The 15,434-nt window shown below is 34.7% G+C and overlaps 1 protein-coding gene and 1 pseudogene across 1 annotated transcript; one reads left to right on the top strand and one right to left on the bottom strand.

The window, feature by feature from the left end:
• Window positions 1-3,186: 3,186 nt before the first annotated feature.
• LOC133204311 (chitin synthase chs-2-like) lies at window positions 3,187-13,658 on the bottom strand (annotated as a pseudogene).
• Window positions 13,659-14,435: 777 nt separating this feature from the next.
• Window positions 14,436-15,242, top strand: LOC133204300 (apolipoprotein L3-like). The gene has a single exon (XM_061340033.1). The coding sequence runs from the start codon at window positions 14,436-14,438 to the stop codon at window positions 15,240-15,242; it is 807 nt and encodes a 268-aa protein (XP_061196017.1).
• Window positions 15,243-15,434: the final 192 nt, after the last annotated feature.

The raw sequence follows: 15,434 nt of genomic DNA, 5'->3' as shown, positions 1-15,434 counted from the left end.
AGTATGAAAAACGCCAGTCAGCATTTGAACTCAATGGTAGATTGTATTTGCTGACAAGGTAATTGTATCGACCATAGAACTTACAAAATAAGGACTTTAAACAAGACTGCTGATATTCTTGCTTCATCAACTTGTTTGTCAATATATTACCTCGTTATAGAAATTGTTCATACGTAGAGCATGCTCTAGCATATCGAATTAACTGAGAGATATAAACCCCGTATGCAGGTGATGAAGGTATATTGCTGCATATGTAAGGGAAGTTGACGATTGAAAAGTTGAAAATCATCACATTTATCATAAAGCTTGGTTGTTAGATTACCATCAACGTCCTTTTCTAGTAAAATATCCAAATATAAAACAGATGTGTCAGACTCTGTGGTATCTTTTGTTTCAAGCTCACCGGGATATATCGACATAAGAATGGAAATAACCATTGTTAATTGACAATACGTCGTCGATATATCTAATTGTCGAGTTGAAGGCCACAGCGTTTTCTTCTTTTCGCGTATAAGATTTTGAACAAATTCTGCTTCATATGAATACAAAAATATGTCTGCTAATAACGGGGCGCAATTGGTACCCATATGAATTCAAATAGATTGTTGGAAGACCTGGTCTCCAAAAACCACATAGACATGTCAATCAGAAACTCAAGCATCTTTTTAATATCAACTTCAGAGTACTTGTGTGTACATTCAGAATGTTTTTTAACAAAATATTTTGCAAATGACCAATGACAAGCTGAGTGAATTTACGAGTTCCGTTCTTATTGAAAAAGCAGCTGTCAATGATATCAAGAAGCCCCGACTTTGGGAGAATTGTTGTATATAAAGTTGAAAAGTCAAAAGTTTTTATGTTGTTGATTTTGGTAAAATTTTGTGATTTCAAATGTTCCAAAAGTTCCTCGGAATTTTTTAGTATCCACATCTGATTTACACCACTTCTCGAATATATTGTTACACAGTACTCTTGAAGTTTCTCCTTCACTCCTGTTAATATCTTAGTGAGGAGTAAAGAAAGAGGCTTGGTAGAACATTTGCTGGAACCCGCTATGTTTGTAAGGATTTTTATGAAGTTTCGGAATCCATATAACTTGCAACAACACAGTCTTTGAAACTTTAAGGCTCATTATTACTGCAGTCAAGAATGTTCTAAATTATGATTATTAAAAAAATTAAAAGGCTTTAATGCCACATCTGTTAGCTATGTTTTTACTTGCATTTCCCTTTCAAAGGATCACCTGCATATGGAGTTCATGTCTTCAAGTTCATTAGATACGCAAAAGCATGCTCTATGCACGAACAATTTCTAAAACGAGACAAGCTATTGACAAACAAGTTGATGAGACAAGGATATCAATAGCCTCGTTTGAAGTCACATTTTGCAAGTTTTATGGTCGATACAATGACCTCAGGAAACAGTCTTCATTAAGTCGAATGCTGACTGACGTTTTTCATTTACACACTGAATTGTCTACGGATTTTTCCCGTTTGCTCGATCATGACAAGGAGCACACTGCGGGTGTGGCCGGTCGACAGGGGATGGTTACTCCTCCATAGCATTCTACCAAAACCATAGCTTAACTCTTCACAAAATATTAATTGCTGTGAAGGAGAAAGTTAAGACCTAATTTTACTACAACGTGTTTAAGTGGTTTAAGTCAGGTGTGAATATTCTCAAACATTCCAAAGAATTTTTAGATTAGTTAAAAGCTCCATAAAATTTTGTTAATCGAAATCAAAATATATGACTTTTTAAGTTTTTAACACTTGAAAAAAGTTTTATCCAAAAATAAAACTGAAATTTTCATATCATGTGATTGGTCATCAACAAATTTGAATGGTTAAAATCATTCTGATACTTCTTACATCGACACATCTCACCTCTGGTGTTTCCAGGGTCCGTGTTTTTTACCTTGTTCAGAATTTGTATTGTTTTAAGGATTCATGAGATCGATCATTGTCCATTATCTTCACCTTTTTCACAAATCCCCTGAAGTTGATATTAAAAGATGCTGGAGTTCGTAGTTGACCATATCTATGAGGTCCTTGAAGAGCGGGTTTTCCAACTATATCTATTCTGTCGGATGGGCAGTTAAAAACGTAGACCCATTTAAAGAATTACAACTCCTTTTGCACGCAAAAAAAATGATTTCTCTGGTTTCCGAAAGAGTAGGCTCACATTTTACCGACGTAATAAGGTTGGAATACTGCCTTTCAAACGAACCGGATGCATATGACTTCAGGTTAGCAAATCTTGTCCCTATGGGAAAAAAAAGCTATGTTACAAATTTTCCCTAGGAATGAATGCTCGATCATATTGACGTTTGCCAATTCCACAATTAAATAAATCTTTTTGTTTCTAATCAGTCATTTTGTTGAAAATATGACATTTGCTTACAGCCATTTTTCTAAAATTCTTTGGAGTTATTTTAGCATCCACATTTAATAACACCATTCCTTAAATATGCTGTTGCACAGTACTACTGAAGTTTCTCCTAAATTCACTGCTGTTAAAAGTTTTCGTGACGGCTAAAGAAAGGGGCTTGGTGGAGCATTTACTAAATCTCGCTATAAATCTTTGGAAGGATTTTCATTAATTTTTGGAATCCAGTATATGTATTGTCATTTACTACATTTTTATTTGAAAAATTAAATTTAGTCGTGTACTTTTATTTTTCAAAAAAAAAAATAAAAATAAAAAAAATAAAAAAAATAAAAATAAAAAATCAGTAAACGACAAAATGGTAATTTAAATTCAATCTGGTTTATCATCGAAACCTTCATATTAGTTGGGTATCGAGGAATAAGCATAAAACTTGTGACTATTGCACAAGGTTTTGAGTTTTTTATTTAGTTTTCCTCAGGTCCAACATAGCCGATATATTAAAACACATAACAGGTAAAATAGGGAAGTCGGGTGTTGGAGGCAGAACATAAAACCATTCCATCTTCTTACAAAAGGGAACAAGGTCTAAATTGTTTCATCAAAATTCATCATTTTAAAGAAAATTTACATTGTACTAGCTACTATTCACAAAATAAACTTATGGACAACTGGATTTTTAAAAATCAAATTTAAAATGCGACAGCATTTAGTTAAATTTACATCTTACAGATAGCTCACAAAGTTCTACAAAATAAACACAAAAGTATAAGTATGACATATTTTTGCTGTTGCATTTTACACACTTAGAAATCCATCATTCTTTTCACTATCTTTAAAATTAAACCCAGAATCACTATGCTGATCCCCACTACGATCACACCGCAGCTGATTTCTGTATCGACGTTCGAATGCTCTCCTCAGTGTTCTACCAGTTGTCAATCCACGTCGATTGAACACTGCGCTGTTTTTTCGGCGAAGGGACATTCTCTTCTGACGAGCGTCGTGAAAGTTAGATCCGAGATTCTCACAAGCAGTGGACATGGAGGAACAAGAGCTTGTGTATAAAGTTGATATTGCTTCGTCGTCGTCATCTATATCGTCCTCCTCATAGTCTGGCAGAGGGTCATCATAATCAGGCTCAGGTTCGTTTTCGATATTACTTACTCTCTGCAGTTCCATGGCTTTAGCAATGACTTCCTGTATTTTGTACTTTTCGGTAAACTTCTGACTGCATCATATATCAGTGATGGAGAGAACATGAAGAATTGTTCCCCAACGATGTGAAAGCATTCCGAGGAATTGAAAAAGCAATATTGCAGAAAATAATGCTAAAAAGATCATACCGAGGGGTTCAAATGTCAGATCTTTTTGTGAAGAATCGAAATGAGGAATTTTGATGAAAAGATCTGTATCTTTAAAGTCCTCTTGTAAAAGTTGGAGCTGCATGGTAAGAGCTATCCACAGAGCAGAAATCATAAAGAATCCAAAAACAACATTGCTGCGCAGGTTTTTTAAAGCATTTACTACCCTTTCCTGGTGAAACTTGTCTTCCTTTATTGGATATACATGTAAATACTTTTGCAACAATTGCTTCCAAAACAAGATCTCCCTTTCATCAAGTTTCTTAATTGGACCATCCCCTAAGATATCGTTTTGTAGACTTTCTTGATGATCTGTTTTTGTGTAATTCTTCGGTTCAGTTTTCCCCTTATTGTTCACATAATCTTCAGATGCCTGGGGGGACAGTCAGTGATTTTGTACTTGATTCCATGATATCTGGCTTTGTTGACGATACAACCCCTTCGTTCGGTAGCTCCTTCGGTACACGCTTATCCCTTAATTCTATTATCAGTTCCTCTAATAGTTTGTCAGTTTTTGTAGGTCTTTCCGTATTGGCAAGAGTTAGCGTGCGAACTTGACGAAAAAGTTCCACTGTTTCATTGATGATAGAGGTTATACCAAGCCATCCAAGAATTCCTTTCTTCTTCTTCTTGTTCTTCTCTTCCACTGCTTCATTTTTAGCCGATGACAGCAACTTCACGTGTCCCCCACGACACTACATGCATGTTGCAAAGGTAATATATGGTTAGAACAAGGTAACCCGTAGGAATACAGATAAAGTATAGTGCTCCAGGTATTACACAGGTGAATTCCTCCGGATGCAGCAAAGCAGCAATGAAATAAATAATGACAAGTATTGATAGAAAAACAACATTTGGACTTGTAAGTCCTCCCTCTATAGCAGTTCCAACCGTACCCACTAAAACGATGGCCATCACTATTGCATAACTTGCACTAGCAATCGTGGCAAATATAATTTGTGTACTTGGTTTTGCATACATGCACACAATGATGAGAGCAATTGCTATAGGACTCTATAATTGTTGTTTTAAAGACAACCGTAAATGTTCCTGCCAACATAAGGAGCACTGTGGCTGGGCCTAATATTGTGGATACCAGAAGGAAGAATTGGTATAATATATAGGATGTATTTATGTTGTCATTGAGACGTACAGTATTCTTCCAGTCTCCCAAAAGATCAACTAAATTGGCAAGGGTAGAAGGACCCCATCTTCGGCGCTGATTGAAAAACTCGGAGAAAGTTTCAGGTGCATGTGTAAGGGCATCTGCAGCGGCACAATAATCGATTCTATATCCTTGTTGTAGGAGAAGAGTATTTGGGAAAAAATGAATACATTGGTCTGAAAGTCCATATATAGTTCTAATAGAAACTGCAAAGACACACTTGGTATTCATACTTTGTTTTCATGTTACCAAGGTTACAAACTTATGCTTTTTTTAAGAATTCCAGACAAGGGCAATGGGTATCTACCACCAGTTTCCATATAAATACCTGAGTATTTTATAATGGATTAAAACCAAATTTAGATATGTGGTACGCAATAGCAAAAAACAAAGAAAAAAAGATCAATTTTCATGACAAAAGGTCAAAGGTCAAGGTCAAATTTGTCATAACTAATACTTGTGTTTTATACAACATAATTGATGAAGAAACAAATTACAATTCTGGTGGACAATGACTAGCATCACATGAATTGGTAAATACAGACAGAAGGTCAAAGTTCAAGGTCACAATAGTATATAAAATTTGCCTTTCAGTGAAAGTGGGGATATTAATTTGGATCTGTCTGTCCATCCATCCGTCCTTCCGTCAGTCTTTCTTTCTATAACTTTCTATAACACTTTCTTTCGGTGCGATGTCTCGAGAAGACTTTAAGCCTTTCCAATGAAATTTTACATAACAACTCCCTGTGGCCTAACAAAGACCTCCATTGATTTTAAAGTCAAAGGTCAAGGTCATGAATTCATAAATTCTGTCTGTTTTAACACTTTATTTCCGCGCGATTTCTCACGAAACCTTCAAGCTTTTGCAATGAAACTCCATATGGCCTAAGGCAGACCCCTATTGATTTCGAGGTCGAAAGGTCAAAGTGAAAAATTTATACATTCTGTTTGCTTTTTGAGCGACATCTCAAGAAGGTTTTAAGCTTTTGCAATGAAATTTTATATCATAACTCTCTGTGGACCCGCCCGCCCCTCTTAAAGTGTCCCGTCCCCCCACTTTCACCACCCTCTGACCCCCATCCCTCTAGATCCATACATGCTCTTCTTTTTTCATAAGCAGGGGGCAAAGATTCTTTGAATTACTGGTAGCTTGTTAGTATAGCATTTATACTCGGATTTTGTGCTTGATGCATAATGTGAAAATGCTATAAGAATGTTTTTTAAGGTCATTTATTGATAAAAAAGTATCCAAGTCAAAATATTGAAAGGCTATACACTTATCATATTGAGTGACTTGTGCTACTTGTGCTACATGCAAGTGTTGTTTTTGCAGACTAATGAAGTCCTTCTTCTAAATTTTTTAAACCCTATTCAACACTCTGCGCTTTTCCAGTTTTCCTGTGACTTTTTACGAAGAAGTTGACAGAAAAAGCCTAAATCCATTTTACTTTGCAATATTGTTCTTAAAAAATTTTAGAGACATTGGTGATTATTCAACCCAAATATGCCTGGATTTACGTAATATATCTGCTTTTCCAAAATTTAATCAATAATAATCTGTTTTAAAAAGCTGCTGGACCCGTTCGGAAAATCTGTTTTTGTGCTTTCTTGAATTTGTGTCGATTGCTAAGTTTGAGTTGGTTGGTAAGCTTGATGGAATCGTACACCTTATGGTGTGTAATGTAAACATAATTTCTCAACTTAAGTCTCTGAAATTGTTGTTAATAAATTATCTAACCCTGCCTTCTTCCTACAGTTTTCATTTTTTAAAAAAAATGAATATGATAAAGTAACAAATGACCAGGGCTTACTCCACCCCTTCCAGAAACCATGTAAAAGCACTTACCTCACATAAATTTGTAAGAGTCATTTATGAGAAAAACACGGATCCCTTGTAAAACGTTAAGATGCATTATTTATAAATATGAATCAAAACCGTTCATTCATTTAAGGAATGTTTTAAGTTTTGTGTGAGTTATTGGTGTGTAAATCACACAGATTTGTCACGTAGGCATATTTCATGAAGCGCGCTAGCGCTTCATGAAAAATATGCCTACGTGCAAGTCTGTGTGATTTACACACCAATAATTCACACTAAACTTAAAAACATTCCTTATATTTACATTTTACAAGTTAAAAGCACCAATAATATACTCATTATTTGAATTTCTTGCTGCCCTATATCGTTACATTTTTATTCACGTCTCTGTAGCCTCATTGTGACGTCACTTTAGCGCGAGTTTCACCGTGTAAATTTCTACGCGTAAGTATACACAAAAATGACTTTCAAATCAATTTCACAGTTGCAGAAAAACGCAGCAAATGTGAATATAAGTGATTAACCCCACCTTGCCCACATTCCCGAGGTATAGATTTTTTTGTGTTTAATTTTATGATTTTTTTTTTTGGTAGAAAAAAGGGTGTGTGCTTGTCAGAAATTTATAATTTATATTTTCATAATTAATAAAATACAACTAGACAGATTTAATATTAATTTTACTGCTATAAGGTTCAATCTAAATGTATCTTAGTCTAGAGAAATGATAAACCATTAACTTTAAATATGATTCAGACAATTTGTAGTTCTATGCCCCCCCCCCCCAAAAAAAAAAAAAAAAAAAATTGAAAGTATAATTTTGACTGTTTGACAAGAATCAAACAAAACATTTTTATTATTGGCCTAAATAATTTTTTTTTTTAAAGGGATAAAGACCTTTCCCTCAAAAAAATTCCTGGATCAGCAACATTATCAATTTCCTTGTAATGTTTTCAAAATCATTAAATAAAAAGTCCAAATCTGAAATATGCACACATAACTTTCCTCCTTTTTTGTGAATATACAGATCAAGGCAAACAGTAGGAAGAATTAAAAAGATTGAGTTTTCTGTTACGTTCCTCACTAAAACAGGGTTTTTAGATGTGATTTTTTTTCTACAATAACGTTGTTTGCCTAAAATTAAATATCCAATCAATTATGAACTTTTCTGAGCCATTAGTACATACAAATTTGACAATCTATTTTCATAGTTGTGAAGGACAGAATATTTATTTCCAAGATAATCCAGGACAGATTTTTTATTTTCTGCTTCACTGAAAAAAAGTCTGAAGAGCAACAAAGAGAGAGAGAGAAGTCAAAACTCTATTTGTGGGGGGGGGGGGGGTACGCACATGTTTCAGTAATGATTTTTAAAGCCAATATAGTATGATAAAAATACTTGTTATACTATGAGATAAAAAAAAAAATTTAACCGAAACAAGTTATTGTGGGTGGGGGTGGGGGTTGTAGCACTAATCAAGGATAGATTATTCATTAAATTTTCCTGTCAGTCGAGGTCAGATTATTTTTTTTTCAACATTAATTTTCAAGAAAAGATTATTAGTTTCTAAAATATGTCACCTCCCCGCCCTGTATCAAGTGGTCGTTCCTTTAATGATAGGCATCAACTTTCATCACATCATTCAATATAAACTTGATACACCTGTACATGTAGTATGATGTACTTTGTTGTTGCCAAGCCTATTTTTATTCAACTTTCAACTTCCAGTTTTGTACAATCAATTTTAATCATGTAAATGTAGCTCGACTTTAATTATCTAGGTAAAATCAATAGCTTAATTCTCTCACATTATAATTCAGTTTTGTTTTTAAAAAAACACTGGCTTTCCAAAGCTGTATACATTATTACATGTATATATCACTCTGACTGAGACACTTTACCTCTTCTTATAACCTATTCAATATAATTTCTAATATCTCAAGTTATCTTTCATCCCCATCCCCAACTCCTAAGACCTTGAGGATTATAGCTGGCTTCAATATCATGAATGTGTACTTGCAGAGCTGATTTCCTGTATAGGCCTACCATGTGGTCTTGTACATTTCGCCATTATTCACACTTCAAAATTACTCTTTTGCATGCAGGAAAAATAAACAAAGAGGTTAAAATTTATATACACATTAAATAAACAGAAAAAAATTGATTTTACTTGAAAAATGTTGACAATGTAAACAATTTCCATTCAGTTTTGTCCAATGATTATTTTTATCTCTCACACTAAAGAGCTCACAATTATCAAAGGGAGATAATTCAATTTTTAAATGAATGTCAGTTATTTTAATCATAGATTTCTCATATTTATAGACTGAATACCAAAAATGTTTTTATATGCCTTTTAAATTAGATGTCATATTTCTTATTTCTGTGAGTAACATGAATTGAAGTAGCCGCATTTCATTAAAAACATCCCAAAAAATTGCACTTTTTCAGAAAAAATCAACTTTAGACACCGTTTCCATGGTAGCTACTTAACATTCATATGATCTAACACTATTTTTTGGAGTAGTTTATGAGGTGGTAAATTCCAGCCAAATTTGAAAAAAAAAAATCCGTGACTATGCGTGCCACAAAAGTTTAAGTGGTTACAGAGAATGGCTATTAATTATTTGAGTCTGATATAGTATAATAATCTTGATAATTATGCACGTACCGGAACAGAGATTTTAGAAGTTGAATCATTTCGTTCCTAGTCTCGTGCCACATTGTCGCACAAGCATAAATTTGTGGAACAACATCATCTGCTTTGTGGATCTCATCGTCGTCATAAATAAAAGATCAGTCCTCATCAGCATTAAACGAAGAGGTATCTGAAGTCGTCGACGAAGAGCAAGGGAAGTGTTCGTTAATATTCCACATCTCAATGGTGTTACAAAGAGTCTACAAACAGAAAAGAAAAAATTCTTAGTCAAACGACCATCGAGATGTTTGGTAAACAACTTTCATTTCTAATTGTACTGTACGTGTACATAATTTGGCGTGTTTAAAATTTAGCGCAATCAATGAGTATTGCGTTGTTGGCGCATTCATGAATTAGCGCTACACAGTAACGCGCCGTATATTGTATTTTTAATGATTTCTTAGCGGTATTCATGAATTAGCGCATCGTTGTCCGTACGAAAGCCTCTAAAATATGAAGCCCGCTTTTTTAAGTACACGTACAGTATTTGAAGATTATAGCAGCCTGCGTAAAGAATTTTGAAAAAGAAGCTATACTAGTATCTAAATTTAACAAAGTTGCAGTGAGGTAGTTGCAAAAATGAGTGTGTGCCCTTCATGGTAACCCTTCACATACCAATAGTCAGGAACTTTTTCTGTTTCTCGTTATATAAGTTTTATTGTCTTTTCCCATTAGGGTTCTATGAGTGCAAAGGACATTAAATTCCAATTTCTCACTCCCTTTTCATGAATACATGCAATTTTCCAACATTGGTTGAAGCTGGTACAGTCATTTCAGAAATTCCGAGAAGAGGCATGAAGGCAAGAGGGAGCTGATAGCAATTGTTCACTGATTAACTCTGATGAACTAAAGATTTAGAGTTTGAAATAAAAAATATTTTTCATCGAATGTTTTTAACATACCGAGTATTTCTTATGCACTGAACTTACGTTCTTGTCAATATCTAAATAAAAATTACATAAAAACAACTTTTATTTTTTGTTAAGATTTAAAGTATTCATTCATTTATAAAATTGGATAAATCAAATCCACCCAAAAAAGGGATAATTATACTAGTATATTGTTCCTACCTTTCAATTTTAGCCATTCTTCCGTTTCGAGGCGACCAGATATGCGCGGTTGTGATCGGCTGTGAAATCCAAAGAACTCCAAGCCAAAGAAGATGAAATTTCCGTAGATCTCCATCCGATTCAGGGCAAACCCAAACATAGACATAGGAGGGTATGTACTCAGTGAACTGTTGCACAAGTACAAGTCCAAATGTTATAGGGGTTGCCAAGATGATGGGTAAGGTGAACCCAAATAGTTGCATGCATAATTTGCACGCAAGACCTCCAAAATACGACATAAGAGTAGTTGAAATTAAATGCAAATATAAAACTCCATATTTTTGTAGGTTAAACTGTATGATCTCGGGAATGAGAGAATTGGAAGTTGGGTTTTGTTTTACGCTCATGTCTTGCTCCATATCTCTTTTAGGGATGACCACGTTGCGAGTAAGCATATTTTCATTTAAGTGCAATACAGATTCATTTCCACGGTCTTTAATTACCCTGGTCAGATTGATCTGTGCATCGTTATTGCCCGTTCCAGGTCTCTCCAAAATTTGCATGTTCTGATTTTCAGTCTCCACTTGAAGTAGAGATCTCTTGCCTCGGACATTTGGTGCAATAGTAGTAACGTCATTTCCCATCGAAGACAAAGATTTCGTGGTAATTTCAAAGGGTGCATTGAAATCATTGCCGTTAGGAATGCCTTGCATGGACGAATTACTGGAATCCGAATCAGAAAATGAGATGCTAAAGTTAAACCCAGGAATCAGCAAGATGGCAAAGATCATGGTCCAACCAATTTTCCATAATCCAGTTAATATGTATAATCTTTGTTTCACCACAAGCAAATTCTTCTTCCATTCAAGAAGGGATATCTTAAATGAACAAATGTAGATATCTCCGTCTGCATAGTTTTCCCAGTAGGACAAAGAAATAAATACCAAAGAAACCGGAAGTTCCCACATTATCCTATTTGTGAGAATAGGTTTTGGTCTTTCAATGACATTGATGACGTCATCATTGTCAATAACAGAGTTAACCATGTCTTGTTTCTCATTATCTGTAAGCGGAATACTAAACATTGATGTTGCACCTAAATTGCAAAACTGAATAAGGAAGGCTATTCCTTGCACAGTTGTAAGTGTCAGTCGCTTTATTCCTGGTAGAGATTTGTCAGAGATAACAAATAGTGTTTTGAGAAGTGCTGGAATCACAAATATTCCACTTAAGGGTATTAGACTTCTGGCCATGTCCATTTTAGGAAGAATGTGAAACACTAGTAAGCACAATCCAAAGCTGTGTAGGAGTTTAATGTCTGAAAAATCAAAACACGAAAGAGTTTCAAAGAAATTTATCATCTTTGCAACTTCACTGAATTGTCGACGGATTTTTTCGATATTTCCCGATCACGACAAGGATCACACGGCGGGTGTGACCGGTCGGCAGGAGATGCTCACTTCTCCATGGCACCTGATCCCACCTCTGATGTCTTAGAGGTCCGTGTTTGCTCTTCTCTTATTTTGTAATGTTAAATGAACTTTTGAGCTCGAATACCGTTCGTTATCTCCACATATTTCACTTTAAAACAAAACATTTTCGCACTTTATGACTGTACTTGATAAAAAATCAGAATACAGTGCATATTGTTTGACAGAAGTATGACAATTGTATCTAAGTTTAGGTTATCAAATAATGATTAAATATTCCTCTTTTTCATATATGGCAACAAAAAATATTCCTTCAGTCGGATTTTCTTTTATTTGGCAATGAATGTAATTTATAGTCAGTGTTCGAACTTAAAGCGTGAATACAGAAAGAACAATTTCATTTGCTTAATATTCAATAAACAATGGATATAACCAAATAAACGTCTTGGTTTCTCCAAAAGTAAGAGAAAAGAATGCAATTTTTCATTTTGATTTTAAAATAAAGCTTCTATTAATTGTTTAAAACAATATTATCGAGCCCAATGCCTTCTTTTTCAGGGGAAAAACAAAACATAGCTTACCACGGTTGTAGTTTTAAAAGAAGGCCAGGCACTGCTTCCAAAAAAAGATCTGGCTGTATACGTAAGTATCCACAAAGCAGACGGAAAACATATACAGATAATCAACATCGTATTGGTCGGTGAGTGGTTAACATCCCTGGCATTTTCATCCTACAAAAATAGGCTTATTGAAAGGTATTTATCTACATCTGTATGAATCATATCTTCGAGAAAGCCAAGTAAAGAAGTACGTCTGCACTATGTCTCCCAAATTCACGGAAAACGAAAATAATTTCATAGATCTTTATTAACATTTCCTTTATTTTTTGACGTTCAAATCTTAAGTATCATGAGTTTCTCAGGCTATAACCAACCCAGTCAAATCAGGGATTAAAACTATGAACTTAACAATTTCGTGGAGGACTCACCGTGCATTATTACATTACATGAAGTATGTTAGATGCTCCAGTTACATATCTGGTTCCGATAGCTCATATCATTGGGGGTTTTCCATTCCAAGCCATTGATCTAATGAAGATAGAAGAACGTATATTGGAACACAAGTTTTATAACCTTTTGGGGTCTTAATTACACAATTAAAATACATCAAAACCGCTTGGCAACTTTGTTTCGGTTGATTTTAGACTCGATCGTTTTTTTGTGTGACGAAACTCACAGAATAAAAGTTCTAGCGTCTTTTCAACACTAATTTCAGCCCCAACATTTCACAGTGAAGCAATATCTTAAAAAAGGGGTCGAATCACATTCTTTGTTTTGTAAAAAAAAAAAAAATGGTCAAAATACAAGAAAAAGAGCTCAACTTACCTCCGAGTCGAATTCAAAAAGTTCCTCTAACGCATACTCTAGTATCCAGAAGTTCCGATAACGAAATCCTTTTCATATCATTTGGATATGAGTCAGAGCGATTGATGGCATTGTTATACGTTCCATAGATATTGATTGCTTTAGTCAGGCAAGATTTTTTGAAAAGCTATTACTTGTACGCTAATAAATATATACCTACGGGATTCAGAATTGTCGTTATCATTCAGACGTTAACTTTGCGCTTGATTATGTAAAATAGCTAAGGTGAGTTGTCTTTGTGAATATGGCGAGTTATCCCTAGTGTTCTTGTTGGGGTGCATTTTCCTAGAAGCGAGTTGTCCTAGGGGCGGCCTGTCTAGCATTCTAGCGCGTGCGCAATCAGAGTTTTCACCATTGCATCTGTTTTAATCTCACTCGGAGCTCCTCGGGTGGCTCGTACCTCGCACACTAACCAATGAATGTTTGAATGGAACGAAGCGGAATCAGCCGAGGATTGCCGATTGGTTTAACCTCGCTTATACATTTTTTCTGCGAGGACCGCAATGTCCACGCAATAAGCTTTGAATTGTAAATTTTTTACGTTCGTCGTGTCATTAAACGGATTGTGCTGACAAATTTTCATAACACGCGAACATACGGTTGAAATTTGCTTCATTTTTTACCTCAAAATAAATTCATTACATTAACCTTTTAAACTCCCTGTCCGAGTTATGTGCATATGTAGATGCCAAAACTTTCAACACTCTTTAAAAAGTAAAAGAGATATCGAATGTAAATGTAAAAAAAAGAAGAATATTCGATGATTTTTTTAATGGACATTGGAATTGATTTCACTCGTGAGGCAGGATTTTTCGATAATTTTACTTCTTTGCATTCGTAAGAATATTTTTAAAAAATTCTGTCCCACTCGTTAAATAAATTCCATATCTAGCAAAAAATTTAAAGTTCTATTTTATACACCCTTTTCTATTTATACCGTCTGTGTGTGTTACCTTATTCTGGTATCTATTTATTCAACTGCAAATGCAAATAAAAAAACCGTGCAGCTACATGTCTCTGTACGCCTCAACTGTTTTTCCAGACATTAAAGTGAAAGTTGTTATATTCCGTTGTAAAATCAGTTCCATACTGCATCGAATATGTCCAGTTCCTTAAATTCCTTAAGTAAAAATTTTTACTTACGTATAGGAATAAGAGTGAAAGAATTCCAAGCCATTAAAAAAGAGACAATCAGCAAGTTAAAGGAATTACGAAATGAGATTCAAGAAGAAGAGCGACGCCATAACATTGGTAAAATAGTTTACTCGGCTACTGGGATCATTGCAGGTGGATTGTCAATCGCTGGCGTAGCCCTTTCTCCATTTACATTTGGAGCATCACTTGCATTGTCAATAGCAGGGGTAGCAACTGGTGCAAGTTCGGGAATTGCAAATGTTAGCCATGGCATTGCTGCACATGTTATTATACGAAAAAAAAGTGATGAAGCTGATAAGCTATATATCAAACTCAAAACAATTCTGGGTGTGATCATAGATATCATAGAAGAGGCATTTTTTGGGATAACCACTACAATCAAGCTCGGTAGAATAGCATATAAAATTGCTGATATGTCTAAAAGTTCCGTTGCTTTACATGCGTTTAGAATGTCCGATGCAATTGAAAATGCTGCAACCAGTGCTACATCGAGTTCTTCTAAAATCTTCGGTGGAGTCTTTGCTGGAATAGGCGTAGTCTTGGAAATTAAAAACCTTTGCCAGAGTAGCTATAATTTGCACACAAATGCTCTGCATGAGAAAGTGGAAGCACTTGATCTCCTCATTGCAAACCTAGAGTCCAAATCAACATATCGTATAGTGGAGGAACTGTTAATAGAAAACAAAGAAATTTGCATAACTTCTAGACAAGATTTGAAGCTCGTCTTTGACCAATGTGACATAGAAACATAAGCAAGAGATCTTATATAATGATTGCAAAACATGATGAAGTCACATATGCTTGTCTTTTATTATAATATTATTCCCCTTTGTTATTCACTTGTAATAATCAATCAGTGTAAATAATGTAATTGATAGATAATTTGAAGAAAAGAATAAAAAAGAATTTGTAATATATATAATTTAAAAAGTACATTCACAGTT

This window comes from Saccostrea echinata, unplaced genomic scaffold, assembly GCF_033153115.1.
Source record: "Saccostrea echinata isolate AGI-Se365-2 ecotype Australia unplaced genomic scaffold, CSIRO_AGI_Sech_v1 ptg000002l, whole genome shotgun sequence".
Classification (NCBI taxonomy): Eukaryota; Metazoa; Mollusca; class Bivalvia; order Ostreida; family Ostreidae; genus Saccostrea; species Saccostrea echinata.
Note: the sequence above shows the minus strand (reverse complement) of the source record. Positions and strands in the feature narration are given on the sequence as shown.